The following is a 22,252-nucleotide window of genomic DNA, read 5'->3' on the forward strand; positions in this document are numbered from 1 at the left end:
CTCTCACTGCCAACTTCGCCTGACTCCTTTGAGTCAGCTCAACATCTATTCAATCGTTTTTCTTTTATTTGTAGGTCACTATCATTCATACCGCACACCTTTTCACCAGCTACCTTTGCCGTCCACTTGAGTCTCAGATCCATCCATCATCATCTTCCGCTTGTTCCTACACATTAAGGGTCGCGGGGGGGGCTGGAGCCTATACCAGCGTCAACGGGCGAGAGGCGGGGTACACCCTGGACAGGTCGCCAGTCCATCGCAGGGCCAACATAGAGAGATGAACAACCATTCACACTCACATTCATACCTACGGTCAATTTAGAGTATTCAATCAGCCTAGTCCCCAATTGCATGTTTTTGGACTGTGGGAGGAAGCCGGAGTACCTGGAGAGAACCCACGCAGACACGGGGAGAACATGCAAACTCCACACAGAAAGATCCCGTGCCTGAGCCGGGACTCGAACCCGGAACCTTCTTGCTGTGAGGCCACAGTGCTAACCACTGCACCACCGTGCAGCCTGAGTCTCAGATAAATCTTATAATTCATGTCTGATCCTCCACATGTGCCTTAATTGCTTTGCTGGAATTATTACTCTGTTTTACGTGTTTTCTTTTTTGTATTATATCCTCTTAAAATTCCAAGAAATGTTTCAACTCCTTTATATATATTTGTATGCAAGCCACTGATCCACAAAAAACTCATTGATAAGCTATAACCTGAGACTGATCGTTTCTCATTGGACGAAACTAAATTACAACGAGTGGTGCCCCAAGTAACAACTGTGTTAAACATCCCAAAAATACATCATCATCACCAGCACACTACAAGTCTAACAAAGAGTAAAATTACAAATAAAGTGCATTTCATGCATTATATTTTTCTTACCGGACCATGACTAGGTATTACTTAGGCCTTAAAATTGGATCATCATATTTCAGAGAAATTTTGGAAAACAATATTCATAATAGTTGATTGCAAGAAGCAGAATTTAAAGGTGTAATAGATATATTTTCAGAAAACATAATTTTTAAAAGTAATATTAATACAGAACTTGTAACATAACACAGAATACTAGTTCAAATTTTCTTGAAAAAAACAAAAACAAAAAAAAACTGTGAAATTATTTTAAACATTGTAGGAGGTTCAAAATATTCATAGTTACATTCCACCGAATTTGCAAACAAACCATTAAGGATCTCCGAGCCAAAAATTTAAACACGTTGATATGTGTTCTTTTTGTCATCACTGACTGTAGGAGCTCAGGAGTTGCCAGGTTTTGGGAACCAGTAGAACAGATTAGTGCAACAAGAGTGAGTGTGACATTTACTGACCAGGTGATATAAATTTTGTCCGTTGCATCTTCAAGCATTTTGACACATCCTTTTCTGGTGAGCTACTAACATACTGTACATGACTACAACATTCACAGTGTGAGCAGCAGCATTATAATGCAACAGTAAGATTATACCACATCTATTCATCGCCATCGCAAGGTGTCCATGCCCAAGAATAACACCACAGGACATGCCATTTCAGAAACAATGAACTTGAGCGACAGAGAGTAACTGACATGCAGACTGTACATTCACAGTACGAACCACCAATGATATTACTGATCACAGTTTATAAAATCAAAGCCTCCTAGTAGTAGTTAACCACTTTACTGAAGCACAGTTTAAAACACCCAGCGCAGCCATGGGAACACATGTTCACGAGGGCAGGGCAGTACATCTACTGGTCCAGGTAGGTACCAAGATTTACTAAAACAAAGGTTTTGGGTTGCTGCACATTACATACGTGGCATTATTGACCTTTTTAATACTTGTACCCCTTAACGTAAAAACATATGAGACCAAAACAAAATGAACAGGCTTGCATCCCAGTCTCTTTGAAAACGTATAATAAATCTTTCATTTTGTACATTTTTTTTCAACTAGCAAGAATGTAAATCTCTAACATAGCAGAACATGGCATTTTTCAACCTTTGTTTTCTTTCACAACATTTCAGTCTTGTGTTGCTTGTTGATTCCCTCACTTCTACCAAGGCATCCTCCAACCCAAAAGCAGGATTGCTCTCCAATCCATATCAAAGGCAGGGGCAGAAGCAGCTTCCACAGACAGTCTATTAGTTTGCACATGTGCCACTGGCACTACAACCCAGTAAAATGAGCAGTCCACATTGTCCTTGTGTGAAGCACCATTAGGTTATTCTGCATCATGGAGGATCTGTATATGCTCTGAAAGCTTGCTATTCCATCCACTTAATCCACCACAACAGACATCGACAGGGTCTGGCAATAAATCACTGATAGAAGCCAAGATGACCCACTGACAAAATTTTTGACATATACAGTGCCTAATGTAAAAGTATCTTTGTATTGCATGTCTTCTTGCTCTCTTTTTGTTCATCCTGTGACTTAACAATTCTTGATTCAACATTTGAGTGGAGGAGATCCAGATGAGATCTCGGCATTCTCCACAGGCTTTAGCTCCTCCTACTCATCAGCTGCTGTCCAATTAAGCCCCATCCCTCTCAACTTGTGACAACACCAATGACAATTTTACCGTAGCAGCAGGTTCCCAAATGCTGTTAAACAGAGCAAGGAATTTTCATAACATTTCTGAACAGTTTAGTTTTCTACAGAAAGCACAGATTGTTTATATGTGCACCTGATAACAGGATTATTTCAGTCAAAAGACCAAGGTCAATATTACAAGCCCCCTTAAAAACTGACATTTTTATTGAGCCACAGCACAAACCATTAATTCACAACGGTGAGATTTAATTAATAACACTCGTTAAAACTGAGGGTTATCTTCCGTTTTACCCACAGTAAAAAAAAAAATCAGTTAGGGTTTGAGCTGTCACTTGAGAAAGCATCATGCCAAAAACGAAAGAAATAAGTGTAGTCTTGAGAAAAGAATTGTTGATATTCACAAAGAACATACTAATCAGAGCATTTTCTAGTGTCAAGAACTGGGGTAAGAAGTGTCATCTAGAAATTCAAAGTGTCACATAGTACAGATCAAGCCTGGCAGAGGTAGGAAGCAAAAGATTTCAAAGACTCTGGAAAGAAAATTCAGGAAGACATGCATAGGCCTGAATCCCCTCAGTTAGATCATCACAAAGAGTGGTTACTTATAACGATTCTGAATCGGGGTAACAATCGGCCACCTGCTCTACATGGATAACATCAAGCTGCAGCCAGGAATGAGCGAGACATTGACTCAGAATCAGAATTCCTTTATTAATCCCTTGTGGGAAATTGTTGGATTGCATTGCTTCATTTCAAAATATAGATAAGAAAGGAGGAAGTAATCTATTGCTGCTTACTGCAGATATTTATTATATATATATATATATATATATATATATATATATATATATATAATAAATATCTGCAGATAAAATGAAATAGAAATGAAACAATCTCAAAATAGTAATACAAATGATATATAATAAAGACAAAAAAAGAAAATCAAGAAAATAAGATCTTACATATATATATATATATATATACACACATATACATATGAATATATACATATACACATGTACATACACATATAAAATACATTTACATATATACATATAATATATACCTACATATAATATATAAATACATATTATACACATATACACACACACACACACACACACACACACATATATAAAACATCCACATGCTCCCTTCCTCAGTCCCTTGTGCCTAGCTGATGGGCAGGAAAAGATGTCATCATGTGGTGTCGAACCATCACCGGTGTTAAGATCCTGAACCACAACGCCCTCCAGTTAGTGGGTCCGGCAGTGGTGGCCAGTCACTACCCACCCTCTCCTGGCCCACTGCTTAACTTGGCCCTCCTACTCCAGAGCCAACAAGAGGCTCTATCTGCTGCCTCCTCGAACCTACGAACAGCCTTTCTTTCTCTCCTTTCTTGTGATTCCCAGAGCTGTGAGCATCTTCCAGACAGACTGCGCAGGGAAGCCCCTGAAGCCAACCTCTACTAGGAACAGCCAAGCCTGCCAGGCTTTGTCCCTGCACTGCTGGACCAGGTCCTGGTACTTGGTGGCTTCCTCTCTGAGGCCTCGCTGCCTGCATCCTCCCACAGGACTGTCAGCTCAATCAAAATGATTTTTTTCCCCTCCTCAGACTCTATGACCACATCAGGTCTCAGGGACGTTTTGACGACCTGGGGAAACTGCAACTTCCTCCCCAGGTCCAGCCTCATCTCCCATGATTGTATGGTCTGCAAGAGGCCCTACTTGGTCTTCTTGGGTAGTGGTGGTTTCTCCCCTTCTTTGATAAACTGTATAGATGGTCTTGGTCTCATGTGGACTTGACGCTTTTTCCATGTCTCCTGCTCCAAGATGTCTGTTAGTGCTATGAGGACCTTGTCGTGGTGCCACCGGTATCTGCCCTGGCTAAGAGCAGTCTTGCGCCATCGTTCCTCTCTCCCCCCATAGCCTACACAGTGGATCCTCCCTCAAACCCCACCTGTGCAGGTTTGTTGGTGATGCAAGCGTGCCATACACTGAGCGGAGCAGGAAAGAGATGCGGAAGGCCTCCAGTCTCCAAATCTCAGGCAAGGTGATCTTTCGCTTTGGTGAGCCCCACTTTGTCCAGGTTCCTTGTGCTCCAAGCTCCACAGCCCTAGACATTCTCCCTTCCTCCTCTAGCTGTCGCACCTTGGCTTGGATCATGTCCCTCTTCTGCCTTAGGTCTGCTTTTCCCCTTTGCTGGAAATGGGTCGATCCAAGTCCCTGTCGGCCAATACATGGGTTTCCAATGATGTCTCTCAACCTTAGGAGGCTTTCTACCTGTGCCACCAATGTATCAGCATCCCACTTGCATCCGGATCTTGTAGTGACACCTGCCCCTCTGACCTTATCTTCGGCGGAGTCTCTGTACATCATCACGAACCTGCACTTAGCCGCCTTAAACTCTTCGACAACGGATGACAGGGGTAGTTGTAACTGGACAGACCAAGCTGTACTGATGTGAAGCTTGTTGGAATACTGAGCCACTTCCGGAGTTGTTTGTTCGCTCGCCTCTAAATTCCTTCCACTGTTGTCAGTGCCACTTTGTAGATCGTCAGTAGCCACAGGAGTCTGGGTAGCAGACAAGTGTTGGAAGCGCCAGGCCTTGAACTTGCCTGGTAAGCCTGATCTCTCAATCTTTTCCAGCAAATCCTCAGCCTGCTTCTCTCTCATGGAGACACTGCCTCCGTCATTGAGGGACGAATCATACCATTTGCCTAGGCACTTGATGGGGTTTTCCTTGATTGATGGTATATCCAGCCTTTGGACTAAAAGTTGTTACTTGTTTGCCACTTTGCCATTCCTGATCACCATGCTCCTCAACTTCCTTGGTTTGAGCTTCATTCGAGCCTATGCTGTCACGTCATCAAGTGCCTTCAGGATCCACCTCACTTCTACATGGGTTGCTGTTGTTTCGGTGATTATTGGAGGTTGGCGGATGCTGGTGTTCAAAATTGGCCCTCTGGTTCCTTCACATCAGCTGTTATGAGCAGGTTAATTCCCATTACAAAATAAGATGGGTGAGATGGTGCACCCCGTTATAATCCCTTTTGGGTGTGAACTGGTCATTCTGGAACCGTAACTTAAATCCTCCAAAGTAGCTGGTGATCGTTGCCCTGATGTTGTGGGGGATATGATAGCATTCCATAGCTGCATTGATGAGGCTATGTGGGATGGATCCATACGCATTGGCCAAGTCGAGCCAGATGACTTTTAGATTCCCCTTGCTCTCCTTGGCCTCTCGGATCAACTGACTGAGGATCTCAGCCAGGGCTCCAGACCAACTTTTTAACAGGTAGCACTAGTGCCACCTACATTTTAAGTTGGTCGCGCCACCATCACTCCTCAGGACAGTGGCAACAATGCTTAACTTTCTCTATTTTTGAGTTAATTTGTCTTACCATGGACTGATGAGCAACACTTTTAGGGATACTTTTATAAATATTTCCAACTTCATGCAAGTGAACACTTTTTAATAGTACATCTTCTGAGCGCATTTTTGTGCGAGGTGTGGTTCACATCAGGCAACGCTTCTTGAGAAGCGAGGTGTGTGTTTGGTTTGGTAACTGGTATACTTTATACCAGGTATTCAGCCTGGGGCTTCCTAAGGCTGATATGCTGAACATGTTTAATAAACAAACACGCTTACACATTGATATGTTTTCACCTTGGACTTTGATTTTACCAAGTCCTTTAAGTGTTTATTTTTAACAACTCTGCACTTCCTTGCAATACTACAGTACACCATGTCCTTCAAACCACATAAGCAAAATGTGGTCCCCCATAAAAGTAACATTCCGCATATTTTAAAAGTTTCACTGTACTCTTCCTTGGAAAGTGATAAATTCTGCTCTGTTGTGCACTTCCTTAGCATTTTGAACTGGGTGTTTTAATGTTTTTTTGCTGCTGTGTACATCACATAAGTAAAAAATAGGTAGTAAAAGGCAGCGGGGACTTTCAGTATGTGCCTTCAATCATGCTTGAACGATAAACAAGCCTCCAATCACTAGGTGGCAGCAGCGCTCAAACTAATAAAGAGGCTGCCTGTTCAACCTAGTTGAAGAAGTTTAGGGAAGAATGGTGTACCAAGCTCACAGGGAAGGACAGAAGGATAAGTTTCTGACAGGGATGAAGAGAGCCACAGAGGAGGTGTCAGAGGGAAGGAAAGCAATTGACTGTAACCAGCATAAAAAACAAGGAAATATAACAGCGTCTACATAGCCCTTGGGTTTACCATGAATAAGTTCGGAAATGAGGAAAGACCTGTGTATGTTTTATGCCTTCAAGTTCTGGCAGCAGCCAGCATGAAAGCAAACAAACAAATTAAGATGGCATCTAGAGACCTTCCACCCCAGTGCAAGAGGGGACTCGGTTAATTGGATACTCTAAATTGACTGTAGGTATGACTGTGAGATTGAATGGTTGTGTGTCTATATGTGTTGGCCCTGCGATGGACTGGCGACCCATCCAGGTTGTGCCCCGCCTCTTGCCTGAAGGCAGCCCATGACCCTTAAAGGATAATGAGTATAGAAAATGGATGGAAATTGTTTTAAGTTGTAGCAGATGTATCTCAGCTCATTTTGTGAATCTATTGTGATAATCAGGTGATTGCATGCATAATGCATGTACAACCAACTTATACAGTGGTTTGTATAGACAAATAAATAAAATCAGGGTCTAATAGTATTTCAATTCGGGGGGGGGCCTAAAAAAAATTATTTGTCCCGTAGGCAGGGCATGACAGAAAATGACTGAGAACTACTGCCTTAAACCAACAGGAAGTCTGCTATTTTAATTCTAACCTTCAATTTTGGCCAATTTTTTCCTGTTTTCTGGTGTTGAACTTTAATGAACTCTTCCTATGAGTGGTCTCACGGAGACCCGATGCTCCTAAAATTCCATCAGTCTCTACAACATGCCTGTGAAATTGTGAAGCTTTGCATTTTCAACATACCATGTGGGTAGAAAAGGACAGAGTTTTGATGATTCACTGGATCTTATTCAAACCCCCCTTTTTTAATTAAAAATCCCACCCTGAACACATTTAAATTTCAAGATTCCCGGCCAATGACAGCACCCCCTAGTGGCAACAGGAAATGACATATTTTACACTGAGGAGTCATGTATTTAAAAGCCCATTAATTGGATCAAATTCAAGACTGGTCACATGCCTCCAAACACCTTGGGGATGAACCACAGTGAACACCGAGTTGCCATTATATGTGCCCTGAGGTGGGGGCTAAAGTTGATGTCTCACTGTGACACAGGAAACTGTTATAACTTCATTCCAGGAAGACTGATGCTCATGCAACTCTTAACGTACGTCATGGCTGGTGATGTATTACACATTTATGAATTCCATGAATAGATGTAGAGAAATGACTCACCAGTGGCACCCAGAAATTTAAAAAAAAAAACAAAACTCCCTGCCCCTGTGTTTCATCTATATGAAAATCAATGGGAGCCATGACCTGAGCCCTAAAGGAAGTCTGCCATTTTCAAGGATGTCTGTTATTTCTCGCCTTCAGGTGTTGTACTTTAACAAACTGCTACTTGGTGCAGTACTCAGTTCTCTTCTAATTAAAATCACATTTACTAGATAACCTGGTGATTGAAAATTGCAAAGCTTTTTAGGTGATGGCTAATTTCATGATTTGCCATGAAGTCACAACCCTAATAAATCCTTTCTATATAATCAGAACTGTCTTAAACTTTACATGTTTTATAAACATCCCCATCTAAACATTTACAGGTCAGCACTGACTCTTACGTTGTGCAGTGTGGTGTTCCCATGAACCTTGAGTAAGAAAATCATCATCAGATTCACATCCAAAAATGCAGTTTGATGACTTCACCAAATGCACAGCAAGGTAAGGTATTCTGAGTGACTGTTCTCGGGCTCTACCTGGTGGTTGCATGGACAAATATTGAATGTTCGTGTCACTATGTGTAATTCTTCAAAGGGTCACTAGGTGGTACCATTTACCTGAAAATCCGTGAGACCACTCATTTACTAAAACTCTTTTAAATCCTTTCTATATGATCAGATCTGTTTGAACCTTCACGTTTCATTTAACATCCCAGTCTGAACATAACCACAGGTCAATGCTGACCTTTACTCATTACCCACCTACTTGTAACAGGAAATGATACATTTGACACTGAAATGTCCTGCATTTGGCCTGTTCATCATATCCTACTCTAATATGGTCAGACAAGCACTAAGACTTTGGCGATGCAGCCTTGAACACTGTAACTTCAGGTCAAATGGTGACACCATGGTGTGATGTAGAGTTTTCATAATTCGCCATAACAATCAAAACTCTCAAATGTCAAGTCACATACTGTTTTTGATCTCACTGCGGGCAAAAATTCTTCTCTTATTCACTGCTGGTTGATAAGAAGTGGTGCTTGATGATTTATGGCTATGGATTGTGAAGTCTAAAAGGAGATATTAGGTGAATTAGAACTGGGCTTGTCATTCCTGGTGCCAGACAAGCTAACAGCCTTAGCTGTAGCCACCACCTGGCTGTGGTGCTAACCATCCCCAGGCCATGGCGGCTTCCACCACCAGGCCTCGGCAGCTTCCACCACCTGGCCACAGCAAAAGCCCCAACTACTGGGGCAGTGTTGTCTATTTTCTTTAACTTTCCAGCAGAGCAAAATGGCAACAAAAGAACTAAAGAAAGACATAGAAAACCTGAAGAATGTGCTAAACAGGACGTCTCAGGACATTACCAACATGACATACAAGATGAGCACCATGATGAACCTCAATGAAGGAAATAAGTGAAATCAAGAATAAGAATGAGGAGCACAGGAATAGAATTAACTCTTTCGAGAACCACTTGTTGGACTTGCAGCAGTACTTAAGAATGAATGATGTTATTGTGACAGGACTAAAAGTAAAATCAAAATCATATTCAAAAGCAGTGGAGAGAGAAGACCGACAAGATAAGGACAGACATGGCAAGTCAACTGAAGCCCAAGTTTTTCTGCAGGAGTAAAACATCTCAATTGATGGAGATGACACAGAAGTATGTCAGACAATTCCTGTAAGTAACAAGACAGGCAGAGTAGCCAATCATGTCATATCAGATTTTCCAATAGAAAGAAAAAAATTCCCCTATTCAAACAGGTAGAAACCTAAAGGGTGCTGATGTATATCTAAATGAGCATCTCATCAAAATAAAGGCTGATATTGCTAAAAAACAAAAAAAAGCAAGATTCTTGAGGAAACAGGGAGAGCTGCAGTCTACGTTGTAAAGGTATTTGTCAAATTGAATGGAAATCCAGAACAGGCTAAAGTAAAATGCATCAGGAGCTTTGAGGAGCTAAATGAGCTATTGTAATAAAGAGACTCCCAGCAAAGAACGGATTAAGGTTTTGTGATTTCTAAGCATTTCTTTTGTCAAAGACGCTTAAACTTCCAAAAAAGGGTCTAAGATTTGCACACTTAAACATTTTTAGTTTAAAGATTAAGGTTCATGAATTGAGCTCTATTATGCATGAAAATAATATACATATAATGGACATATCTGAGACAAACTTGATGATTCACTAAGTGATACACTATAAAATATACAAAGTTATCACATTTTAAAAAAAGACAGAGACAAATATGGTGGCGGCACATGTATATACATCCAGAGTAACATCCCGGTTAAAGTAAGGAAGCACCTGAGAATGACTGGCGTGGAAGCACTATGGCTACTGGTACACATTCAAGCCCACTGTTCCAGTATTGGGTATTTAGATTATGTATGTACAATGCTGCAAAATGTGGCTGATACAAATAATGAAATCTTCTGTTTTGGTGATTTTAAAATAGACTGGCTTTCAGATAATTGTACGCTGAGAAAGAAACTTGCTAATGTGGCATCTGTATGTAACTTAACTCAGGTGGTTAATGATAATCAGCATTAACATTGCAGGGGCGGTCTCATCAAGAGTATAGATCACTGTTTTACAAATGCTCCCGAGAAATGTTGTAAAATTATATCTGTACCAATGGGCTTCAGTGACCATAACATGGAAGAATTAACTTTGAGGACTTAAGTTCCCAAAGTGGGGCCTAAAATAATCTCTAAAAAATATATCCAAAATCACATGGAACTCAGTGTTAGATGTTGAGAATGCAGAGGCCGCATTATGCAAGTTTATGGATTTATTTATAGATGCTTGTGATAACATGCTCCTATGAAGAAAATTTCTTTGAAAAATATCAGAACACCCTGGCTTGATCATGAACTTAAAAATTCCATGAAAGAAAGACAGACTGAAAACAATAGCTGCAGCATCTGGAAATCCGCATGACTGGCAAGATTACTGGTCATTTAGAAACACTGTAACCAAAATGAATAGACAGTAGAAGAAAAATTATTATCGGAGCAAACTGAAGGAGGACAAAGGAGATAGTAAGAAATTATAAAAAACATAAAATGAATAGGTAAAACTTGAAGGAGCAAAACACCCTCTTATTGATGTTGAAGGAAAATTCATCAAAAACCTGTTAACATTGCAAATCATTTCAGTAATTATTTCAAAGGTAAGGTGGATGTAATCAAATTAGATGCCGCCAAATGATGGAGAGCTGTCAGATGCCTTAATAAGGAAATACATCATGCATGACAATGTAATTTTGAATTTAGGGTCACTAATGCTGATGAAATTAAAAAGCTTCTTCTTTCTTTAAAAATAGACAAGCTGCGTGGGGTTGATGATCTGGATGGTAAACTACTACGACAATTAGCGGAATTTGTAGCCAAGCCTCTAGCCTATATTTTGAACCTATGTTTTAAAGAGAATGTGTATCCACAGTGTTGGAAAATAGAAAAGGTAACGCCTCTCCAGATAAACTGTAAGGAACCATTTGCAGGCCCAAACAGCAGACCTATTGCTATCTTACCTGTAATAAAATAAATAAAACTTTGTAAAGGCATTATCTATAAGCAGATCCAACAGTATTTTAATGATTTCAGTTTAAACACAGACTTCCAGCATGAATATAGAGTGGATCACTCAACAGCAACTGCCTTAACATCTTGAACAGACGGTTGGTTACAACATATTGATAAAAAGGAGGTGGTGGGTGCAGTACTTTTGGATTTTATTGTTGCATTTGATATTACAGACCTATTAATCAAGAAACTGAGTGCCTATGGTTTCAGAAACACTGCAATAGAGTTACTGAGATGCTATCTGTCAGACAGGCAGCAATGTGTTGTTTTTAAATGGCTCAATATCAAATTTAATTACACTTGAATGTGGTATTCCCCAGGGCAGCTGCCAAGGACCACTCTTGTACTTCATTTTCATTAATGATATTCCTTATATGTTAGAGAATGTGGACATGGTGATTCATGCTGATGATACAATCATTTTTGCATCAGGCTTAACCTCTGAACAAGTCAATAAAACACTTCAAAAAGGGATGTTGTGTGTTTCAGAATGGGTTAATACATAAATTGAAATTACATGTTTCGAAAACCACATGTCAAATGCTATGTTTGAAATATGCCTTAAAGTCAGATTATAAACTATTGATAGCAAAGTCACGAGGATGAGTAGGGGTATTTCCCCGAAATTGTTTCTCAGTCTCTAGCCCTTTCACATCTGGACTATTGTCCGACAGTCTGGTCATGTGCATCACAAACTCCCATGCCCCCTCTGCCACCTTAGCGAGCGTAAACAGCTGATCCATGGCTCCACGGCCGGGACGAAAACCACGTTTGTCTTCCTCAATCTGAGGTCCGACTATCGCCCTTCCCCAGTACCCTGGCATAGACCTTTACAGGGAGGCTGAGGAGTGTGATCCCCAACAGTTGGAACACACCCTCTGGTCGCCTTTCTTAAAGATGGGAACTACCCCCGATGTCCATTCAAAGTTGCAGAGACATGTCAACCAAGACAAACCCACAAATATCCAGAGCCTTGAGATATCTCTCATCCACCCTTGGAGCTCTGCCACCGCGGAGTTGCTTAACTGCCTCTGCGACTTCTGCCCCAGAGATTGGGCAAGCACTCTACCAAGTCTGTTTGCAAGATGGAATGTGTTGGTAGGATTGAGAAGTTCCTCAAAGTATTCTTTCCACCACCCAATTATCTCCCCAATTGACATCAGCAGCCTCCTGTCCCCACCATAAACAGGTGGGCAAGTTGCTGCCTTCCCTTCCCTGACGTTTGCCAGAAACTTTTCAGAGCCAACAGAAAGTTATTCTCCATGGCCACACCAAACTCCCCCACGCCTGAGTTTTTGCCTCTGCAACTGCCATGGCTGCACACAGCTTGGCCTGTTGGTACAGGTCGGCTGCCTCTGAAGACCCACCGACCAATGTAGCCTTATTTTGTTTTTAAAGAATATATATATACACTGTGGTTGAACCTAACTGCTTATATTTACAAACAGTGCAAACCAATAACAGACATAACCATGACACAAGACAAGCAGTTAACAACAGATTCACACTGCCTCTGCCGAAAACCAACATACTTCAGAGAACAGTTATGTATAGAACTGTTGCAGAGTGGAACAGGGTTTCACCTGAGCTCTTATTCTGAGAAAGCAGAAGCAACAAATTGAAAAAGATGATTTTAGAAAGGTGTGAGTATAGTATCTGACTTCTTGGTTTCTTTTGTTTTGCTGTTTATTGGTATTCGTGCTTTCTGCTTCATAAGCCTAGGTATTGATTTGGTGTGCTTGCTAACTTTTAAAAACTGTTTTTAACAATTTCTTCCAATTGTAATTAGTAGTCCACATTGTGGTAAATGACTGAATTTAATATTGTGTTTTTTTTTCTTTGGAACTACCATGTATGATTCTAGGTTTTTATTGTTACTCTTCACATTTTACTATGTATATAATTGTGTTGTGTGTGGACCCCAGGAAGAATAGCCCTTACTCCCACAACAAAGTGATGGCTAATAGAGGTCCTAATTAGTGAATAAATAAATAAATCCTTCCTACATGGTTGGATCTGGTTCAAACTTCATGTTTGATAAACGTCACACCCTGAACACATCTAAGGGTTAATACTGACTGTCTTTGTGCCACCAAGTGGCAACATGAGTGCTAATTTTATGTTTGTGTTTGAAGGCCAGAGGAAATATCTCACACCTACATGTTACTTAACATTAGCTTACCATTAGCAAGCTCATAGCAACTTTTGCTATTTTTGACACCTAAAGCATTACCCTTTACCACTAGCATTGGCATGTGTTAGCATAAGATTGCCAAAGCTAATTTACGTTTAATTGTTTTTGGACGATAGAGTAAAGACCTCACAATCTAAGTATTACCATGATCATTCTAATTAGTATTATCTTGGCATTGGCATATTCATGTTAATTTGTGTTTTTTGTATATTTGATGCAAGTAACACACCCATTCTGATTCTGATTACACTTTACCACTAGTCAAAGCATGCATTTGGCATTACCATGCTAAATCTAATTTGGGTTTATTGTGTGACTGATGCCTGAAGCCTAACATATATTACAGGCTAACTACAAACAATGTCTGCATCACACAAACGGGCCTGATGTGCCATGACGCAAGACGGTCAGTGTGTGTTCTGAAATGCCACCTAGTGCATGAAGGAGATGCCTGTAGCCCCACACACTGGATGTGTTGTTCAGCTCATTCAGGCAAAATCTAAATGTTGCCGGGTGTCATGGCCTGCACTGCCTGCAGAGTTCCGGCCCGCCCTGATGGGCGGAGTGTGAGGGACCGTTTTCCCACTATTTTAGGGTTTCTAGTTATTGTTATTTTAATAATTATATAGAATATAAAAAATTCAACATATTTCTGAACCCAGACAAAAAAAACTGCAATGATTCCCCATTCATTCACTATGTACTATATTTGATCAATCTATGTACTTACTAAACTACTTTGGTTTGTTATTTACTCACTCGTTTACCTATATCTGTCTTGTACAGCCATGAGGAGTATTTCCTCTCTGACTGCCAAGTTGTTTTGAAACCTGTCATTCCGTGGTAACTCAACTTGTGCTGCTTTTCAGTGGCAGCGGGTACAGCAGGTGATCTACCACTCTGTTCTCCGCTTGGACCAGCAGAAGCGTTACTTTTACTGTTACTAGCAGCAGAGTTAGTATTAGCATCCAGGCCGCTGGTCCTACATTGAGCTTGCTTTGCCTGCTTTTTGAGAAGTTGGGGTTGTTATGGTATGTTCTGCTATGATTCTCCCTCTTTCTGTGTGTGTGTGTGTGTGTGTGTGTGTGTGTGTGTGTGTGTGTGTGAAATGCATGTAGGGTCTGAGTCTTTGTAAAGAATTTCTATGCGTGATAATACAAAGAGTGAAAAGAAATGCCATTGCATAAATAACATCAACAACATAATCCTATCAAGAATATTTAACAAAAGAATAAGGTCTAGACCTGTTCTATAGGAAAAGTGGCCCGATAAGACTTCTATCATGATGTGGTGCTACATGTAAGATACAATTATATAAAATTATCTTGACTCTCAGGGTCCCAGCTGAGTGGGCAGGGCAGCCCCCAAATATAATGGTAGGGTAAAACACTGAGTATGTTTTACCATCACACTTATTTTTCTTAAGTGGCCATTTCTGGAGCTATATTATAAATGCAAAGCAAAGTGGCAGCACAAATTCAATATTAAGCAGCTACAATGGGCTTGAGGCCCAATCAGACAATGAAACAGACTACATCATTCAGCTACTCCAATATACTTGTATGGACTACCCACTTGAAAGACTGTCGATAAAAACGATTATTTTCTGTAGGATCATGCAGGTGAGAGCATTGCAAAGAGGGTGAGAGAAGTGGTTGCTACTACATGATGCACTAGTCCACTCGAGCTTGGACCCCGAATCAAATAAATCCAATGATTACAATAGGGTTATCGGCACAGCAGGAACTGAGAATGATGTTGCATTCAATATGTCACCCCAGCCCACTCAAACCAAGAACCCTAAATAAGAAATCAAACACTACCAGTCAAAAGTTTGGGCACATCTTCTCATTTCACAGTAATTCACATTGTAGATTCTCACTCATTCACACATCAAAACTATGAATGGACACATATGGAATGATATAGTAAACAAAATAGTGTGAAATAAGCTAAAACATTGGTTATATTTTAGATTCTTCTAAAAAGCCACCCTTCACTTTGATTACTTTCATTCATGAGGAAGTCACCTGAAATTAGGCCTGGGCAATATGGACTAAAAATAAAATCTGATTTTTTCACAAAAAATTCGACTTACGATTTTTTTCCTGTGGGTAAATGATTCCATCACAGTATGCTGTTTTTTAGTGGGAGTTTGTCGGTTATAGCGGTCTTATTCCCTTTGCAAAGAGCAGTATTTCTCCCACTCGGCTGGATGCCTCTGTTTTAGATGCTGAAATAAGTTTGTTGTGCTGCTGCTGCTTTTTGTTGCAATGGGCTTCAGAGAAACTTTGCAGCGTGTAGTCACTGGTTCAATGTCTGTCGCCGCAAGCCCAAACCAGTTCCAAACCACTGATGATATCACTCCTTTCTTAGAAACAAACTTCTCACTCTCATCACCATGTTGCTGCTATGCGTGTGCAGGAAACAAAGGGGGGGGGGGGTATCTACGGAAGCTCCTGGGGGACAAAAGGTGCGCCATAGCAAGGAGTAAAAACTTGATTTTTTTATTTTTTAAATCATCCACAACAAAATACTCTAAATAATCAATAAAATTGATAAATCGCCCAGGCCTACCTGAAATGGTTTTTCAACAGTCTTGAAGGAGTTCCCAGAGATGTTGAGCACTCGTGGCCCCTTTGCCTTCACTCTGCAGTCCATCTCATCCCAAACCATCTCGATTTGGTTTAAGTCACATGACTGTGGAGGCACAGTCATCTGGCACAGCACTCACTCCACTCTTCATCAAATAGCCCCCAAACAGCCTGGAGGTTTGTTTGGTGTTATTGTTCTACTGAAAAAAAATGATGGTCCAACTACATGCAAACCGGATGGGATGGCATGTTGCTGCAGGATGCTGTGGTAGCCATGCTGGTTCAGTGTGCCTTCAATTCTGAATAAATTCCCAACAGTGTCACCAGCAGAATACCTCCACACCATCACACCTCCTCTTCCATGCTTCACAGTGGGAACCATACATGTAGAGATCATCCATTCACCTTTTCTACATCGCAGAAGGACACGGGGTGGAACCAAAGATCTCAAATTTGGACGCATCAAACCAAAGCAAAGATTTCCACCTGTCTAATGTCCATTCCTTGTGTTTCTTGTCCCAAACAAATCTCTTCTGCTTTTTGCTTTTCCTTAGTAGAGGTTTCTTAGCAGCTATTCCACCACGAAGGCCTGATTGGCAGTCTCCTCTGAGCAGTTGATGTAGAGATGTGTCTGCTACTAGAACTCTGTGTGGCATTTATCTAGGCTCTAACCTGAGGTGCTGTGAAATTGGAATTTCTGATGCTGGTGATTCAGATGAATTTATCCTCAGCAGCAGAGGTGATTCTTGGGCAGTCCTTGTGCGAGCCAGTTTTGTTGTTGTACTTGATGGTTTTTGCAACTGCACTTGGGGAAAAATTCAAAGTTTTTGCAATTTTCCTGACTGACTGACCTTCAGTTCTTAAAGTAATTGTGAACTGTCATTTCTCTTTACTGAGCTGATTGGTTCTTGCCATTATATGAGTTCTAACAGTTATTAAATAGGGCTGTCAGCTGTGTACCAACCTGATTTCTGCACAACACAACTGATGGTCCCAACCCCATTAAGAAGGCAAGAAATTCCACAAATGAACCCTGACAAGGCACAACTGTTAAGTAAAAGCCATTTCAGGTGACAACATCATGAAGCTCACTGACAGAAGGCCAAAGGTTTGCAGCACTGTCAACAAAGCAAAGGGTGGCTACTTTGAGGAATCTAATATAAAACATATTTAGTTATTTAGCATTTTTTCTTTGCAACATAATTCCATATATCTTGCTTCATATATTTGATGTCTTCAGTATATATCTACAATGTATAAAGTAGTAAAAATAAAGATAAATATAATAAAGATAAAACACTGAATGAGAAGGTGTGTCCAAACTTTTGACTGGTAGCGTATATGGATTAGGCCTAGTTTCTATAGCTCACGATAAGATCAACTCTCAGTTTTCTGTTTCTGAGGTAAAGACATTTTCAAAAGTATAAACCACAAACCTTAGTCTCTACATCACTGTCTGATTCACTTCCAGAAGTGGAGGACAAAACTTCCTTTGATTTCGGCATTCTGCTGAAACAGAGAAACATGGACCTTGATTTCAGTACACCCTTAAGTTTAAAAAAAAAAAAAAGTTAAATTAAACATTGGAGGATGGGTTTATTCTGGACAAATTCCAGTTTTGATGTACTACTGTGCAGGTAAAAAACTAACAGCTAACAGCTGATAGTTAGGCTTGATTAAAGCTGATGCATTATATGTTTATTCAGTTGTCAGTCTCATGAAGCATCAATGAATCCATGGTCTTCTGCAAGTATTTTACATTATAATCCAATTAAATTTTCCTTTAGACATGATAACTGAAATTGCAAATTTTTATTTTAAAATAGTCAACAACAAGGTCAATTTATAAAATCACATTCATTTGAGCTTCTTCCTTTACAATTGCATTCAGATGAACTGTTGGATAATGAAGCAAGAAATACAGAGTCTTCTGATGTGCCAGTCTGTTTTGTAGGACAGGGCAGACCCAAGGATACTGCTGCATGCTTAAGTGCATGCCTATATATTATACATATACACATATATGTACCTGGGTATATGTAAGAATATTTAATTTTCGCATCTCTGATTTTCTTTAAAATTTATTTTGTATTGTGAGTATTTTGTATCGTGAGCCCTGTTCTGTATTTCGTATTGTTTCGTGATTTGACTATTTTGTTGCAATCCTAATATATATATATAGAAAGCAACTCTGGAGGAAACTCAAAGTCAACTGCACAAGTCACCATCAGGTGTGATATATACTGCTGTTGTTGTGCATTGACCTGAATGCCCTCAGCTAAATCATTACTAAGAGGTGGTACATACATTGTTATCTATCAGTTACCAGTACCTTGGATCCCACAGGCAAATCATGAGGAGGCCACAAAGAAATCAGCCATGGCGAAATATTTCAACAGATTAAGGCAGATCCTGTGAACTCAGCTAAGTGGGAGGAACATAGTCTGGACATATGTTGTATACATGCATAAACACACACACATGTATGTATGTACATACATGTACAGTTTCATTCATGGGTGATGTCGTTAGGTGTTCAATCAAGTGGCATTACAAATCATAGCATTCAGTCAGTCATCCTCCTTTTCCCGTTAAATTTAGACATTTTTGTGTTCATTTTGAAGGCTGTAAATTGTTGTGCAGTAGAACGGTACCGGCCTGAACTGAGCGCTGTTCCTGTAATCTTAATTCATATGAATTGTTAAAATATATTATTTAAACCCTTTTTGGAGTTTCCGCCACAATTGTATGACCACCTTTGTCACCTAGCCATGTTCACGTTTTCGCGTTTCATACCGCCGATGACGAACTATTGTTAAACTTGACTGTTAGCACGTCAATGTGGGCACCTTGCTCTCAAACACTACCATACAAGGTGACGCGTCAGGATGAGGACATAAATGGTCGTTCATCGTTTGAACTGTCATAGTAAGACTTTTCTTTTCAATAGCATGAACGTTACTTGGCACGCTCCATGCCATCTGGTTAGCTTAGCCTCGTGACCTGGCTTAGCTGAAGCCCCGTTTCAAATGTAACGTTATGTTTGTAATCCAGTGCATTCCGTATAATATGCATAGTCAGAAAAATAACGTTTATTCGGACATTACGACAAACAAAAGTTTACGTATAAATTCCAGTGTTTGTTTTCAAACTCCAGATGCTTACATGGTACGATGCAGCAGAGACGATCTTCTGACAGGAAACGGAAAATTTCTTCTTCGTCTTCTTCCTTGGTTTTACGGCGGTTGGCAACCAACCAGATGGAGCATTACCGCCCTCTTCTGTCCCATCGCGGAACTACTTCTTTCCCTACTTCTAACCCCTACAACTAAATCCTACCTCTAAATCCTAAACATAATCTCTAAACCTAAATCCTATCATACAATCCTGTATCTCTCAAATAATCTAAAAGAACCCTAACACTCTTCCTATCCTCCATCCTCAGAACTCCCTTCAGACTGATCTCACCCCTCCCCATGTTCCTCCACCTGTCCCTCATCACCCTCCTCTCCACCTCATGCCTGCCACACCTCAGGAGTACGTGTTCTACTGACTCTTCCTCACCACAGCCCTCGCACAGCCCTGTGTCGTGCTTACCTAACACCTTCAAAGTCCCGTTCAGCCCACAATGTCCCAGCCTCAGCCTCACCTTCACTACTTCCTCCCTTCTATGCCCACCTCCACCCCTACACCCTCTAGCCTGCACACTCCTCTGAACCCTATACAAGTGCCTACCCTTCTTCTCTTTGTCCCACCTTCCCTGCCACATGTCCATCACCCTCTCCCTCACTATCACCTTCACCTCAGCCCTACTCACCCTCACATTCATCTCCACTGTCCTCTTCACACGCCCCCTTTGCCAACTCATCTGCCTTCTCCTTCCCCTCCACCCCCACATGTGCTGGTACCCATAAAAACCTAACCTGACCCCCCCCCCCGCTGAACTATCCTCGTGACTGCCTGAAGAACCTGGTACAAAACATCCTGACGACTACCCGTGTGACATGACCTGATGCTAGTTAGGACTGCTGCTGAATCTGAGCAGACCACCACTCTCCCCACTTGTGTACACTCCACCCACCTCAGTGCCACCAGCACCGTTACCATCTCCACTGTGTAAACCCCCAGCCCATCTGTCATGCGCCTACTAAGCCCTATCCCTCTCCCCGGTACTGCCACCCCAAATCCTGTCTCCCCAGACTCCGCCCTTGATCCATCAGTATAAACCTTCGTCCATCCACCATACACCCTTCTCATACACCTGTTGTGAGCCCTAACCAAGTCCCCCCACCCCCCTTCCTCCTCAACTCCAACAAACACCAGTCCACCTCTGGCCACTCCATCCTCCACGGTGCTATCTCTGGGTACACCACTGCTTGACTCACCCTAATGTGCCCTACTCCTAGCTCCCTAGCCAGTACATTCCCTATCCTCCCAAAGTGCTCCCTGTGTCCCCCCCCCCCCCCCCCTCCTGTACTTCCAACACTCATCTAACACACTCTTGGTCGGATGCACTCTTGAGTGACCCTGCAGGTTAGCCCAATACCTCACAATTAATTGCTTCCTTCTTAGCTCCAGGGGCATCTCACCCATCTCTACTTGCAGTGCCACCACCGGTGTCATCCCTAGTGCCCCACAACACACCCTTAGTGCCTTATTATATACCACATCCAGAACCCGCAAGTGACACTTAGTAGCCGACCCATACACTATACACCCATAATCTAGTGCTGCCCTCACCATCAAAATACAAATCGTCTTCAGTGCCGCACAGCTAGCCCCCCTGACAAACACCTCATCACATTTATCACCTTCCTACACCTGCCCTCAACCCTCCTAATGTGCTCCACCCAAGTCAACTTACTATCAAGAACTACTCCCAAATACTTAAAGGACCCCACTCTCTCTAACTCCGTACCATACATCCTAAGCTTTTCACCACCCACATCCCTCTTCCTAGTGAAGAACACTGTCTGCGTCTTATCTACTGAAAACCTGCTCATAGCCCCACTCAACCACCACATCTATAGCCTCCTGTACTTTACCTAATACATGTGCTAAGTCCCTACCCCTCTTCCATAGCGCCCCATCATCAGCAGAAAGTGCTCTCCCTACATCCCCACCTACCCGTGAAAACACATCATTAATCATAACACTATACAACAGTGGACTAATTACACTGCCCTGTGGTGTGCCATTGCTCACTGTGTATTCACCTGACACCTCAGACCCTATCCTAACCCGTATGACCCTCTTGGACAGGAAATCTTTCACCCAGTTAAACACCCTACCTCCTACCCCCAGCATGTGCAGTTTAATTAACACAACCTCCCTCCACATCATATCATATGCCTTCTCAATATCAAAAAACACCACCATAACTGACTCCTTATTTACCTGTGCCTTCCTAACCTCATTCTCCAACCTCACCACTGCATCCATAGTACTCCTACCCTTCCTAAAGCCACTCTGATACCCAGCTAACCCCCCCTCGCCTCTCCAACACACGTTAATCTATCACACACTAACTGCTCTATAACCTTAACCAGGTTGGAGGTAAGGGCTATGGGCCTATACCCTGAAGGCTGAGTGGGATCCTTCCCTGGCTTCCTAACCGGAATCACCACTGCCTCTTTCCACACCCTTGGTATCCTGCCCTCCTCCCAGACCCTATTGTACAGCCCCAGCAGTGCCTCCAGTGCTCCTTCACCCAAGTGCTTCAACATAACATACCCCACCTGATCCGCCCCTGGAGCCGTGTGCTTAGCCCTACCTATAGTCCTCACTAACCCTGCCATCGTGAACCTATCATCCATAATCCCACCTGTATCCTCCCTCCTGTCCAACACCCCCAAATGCTTGCCCAAATCGCCCCCCTCCCCCTCCTCTCCTCTTCTGTCAAGTTATCCTCACTATGTATCCTCGCAAATGCCCCCGCCATCATCTCCACCATTTCCCTATCTG

At 41.7% G+C, this 22,252-nt stretch overlaps 1 protein-coding gene across 2 annotated transcripts in view; it reads right to left on the reverse strand.

The window, feature by feature from the left end:
• LOC147260402 (activated RNA polymerase II transcriptional coactivator p15-like) overlaps nt 1-19,547 on the reverse strand; it is a 31,696-nt gene extending 12,149 nt beyond the window's left edge. Inside the window, exons 1-2 of one of the 2 annotated variants that reach the window (XM_086206975.1) lie at nt 19,454-19,547; nt 17,725-17,794 (exon numbers count right to left, since the gene is read on the reverse strand). In XM_086206975.1, coding sequence (XP_086063101.1) covers nt 17,725-17,793 — 69 coding nt within the window. In that variant the 5' untranslated portion in view covers nt 17,794; nt 19,454-19,547. Of the gene's footprint in view, nt 1-17,724; nt 17,798-19,453 lie in introns of both variants that reach the window. The other variant, XM_086206974.1, reaches the window with a different exon arrangement.
• Between the last annotated feature and the right edge of the window lie 2,705 nt (nt 19,548-22,252).

The sequence above is a fragment of the Aulostomus chinensis genome, chromosome 6 (assembly GCF_037954235.1).
Source record: "Aulostomus chinensis isolate RoL2024-O1b breed Wild chromosome 6, RoL_Achi_v1.0, whole genome shotgun sequence".
Lineage (NCBI taxonomy): Eukaryota > Metazoa > Chordata > Actinopteri > Syngnathiformes > Aulostomidae > Aulostomus > Aulostomus chinensis.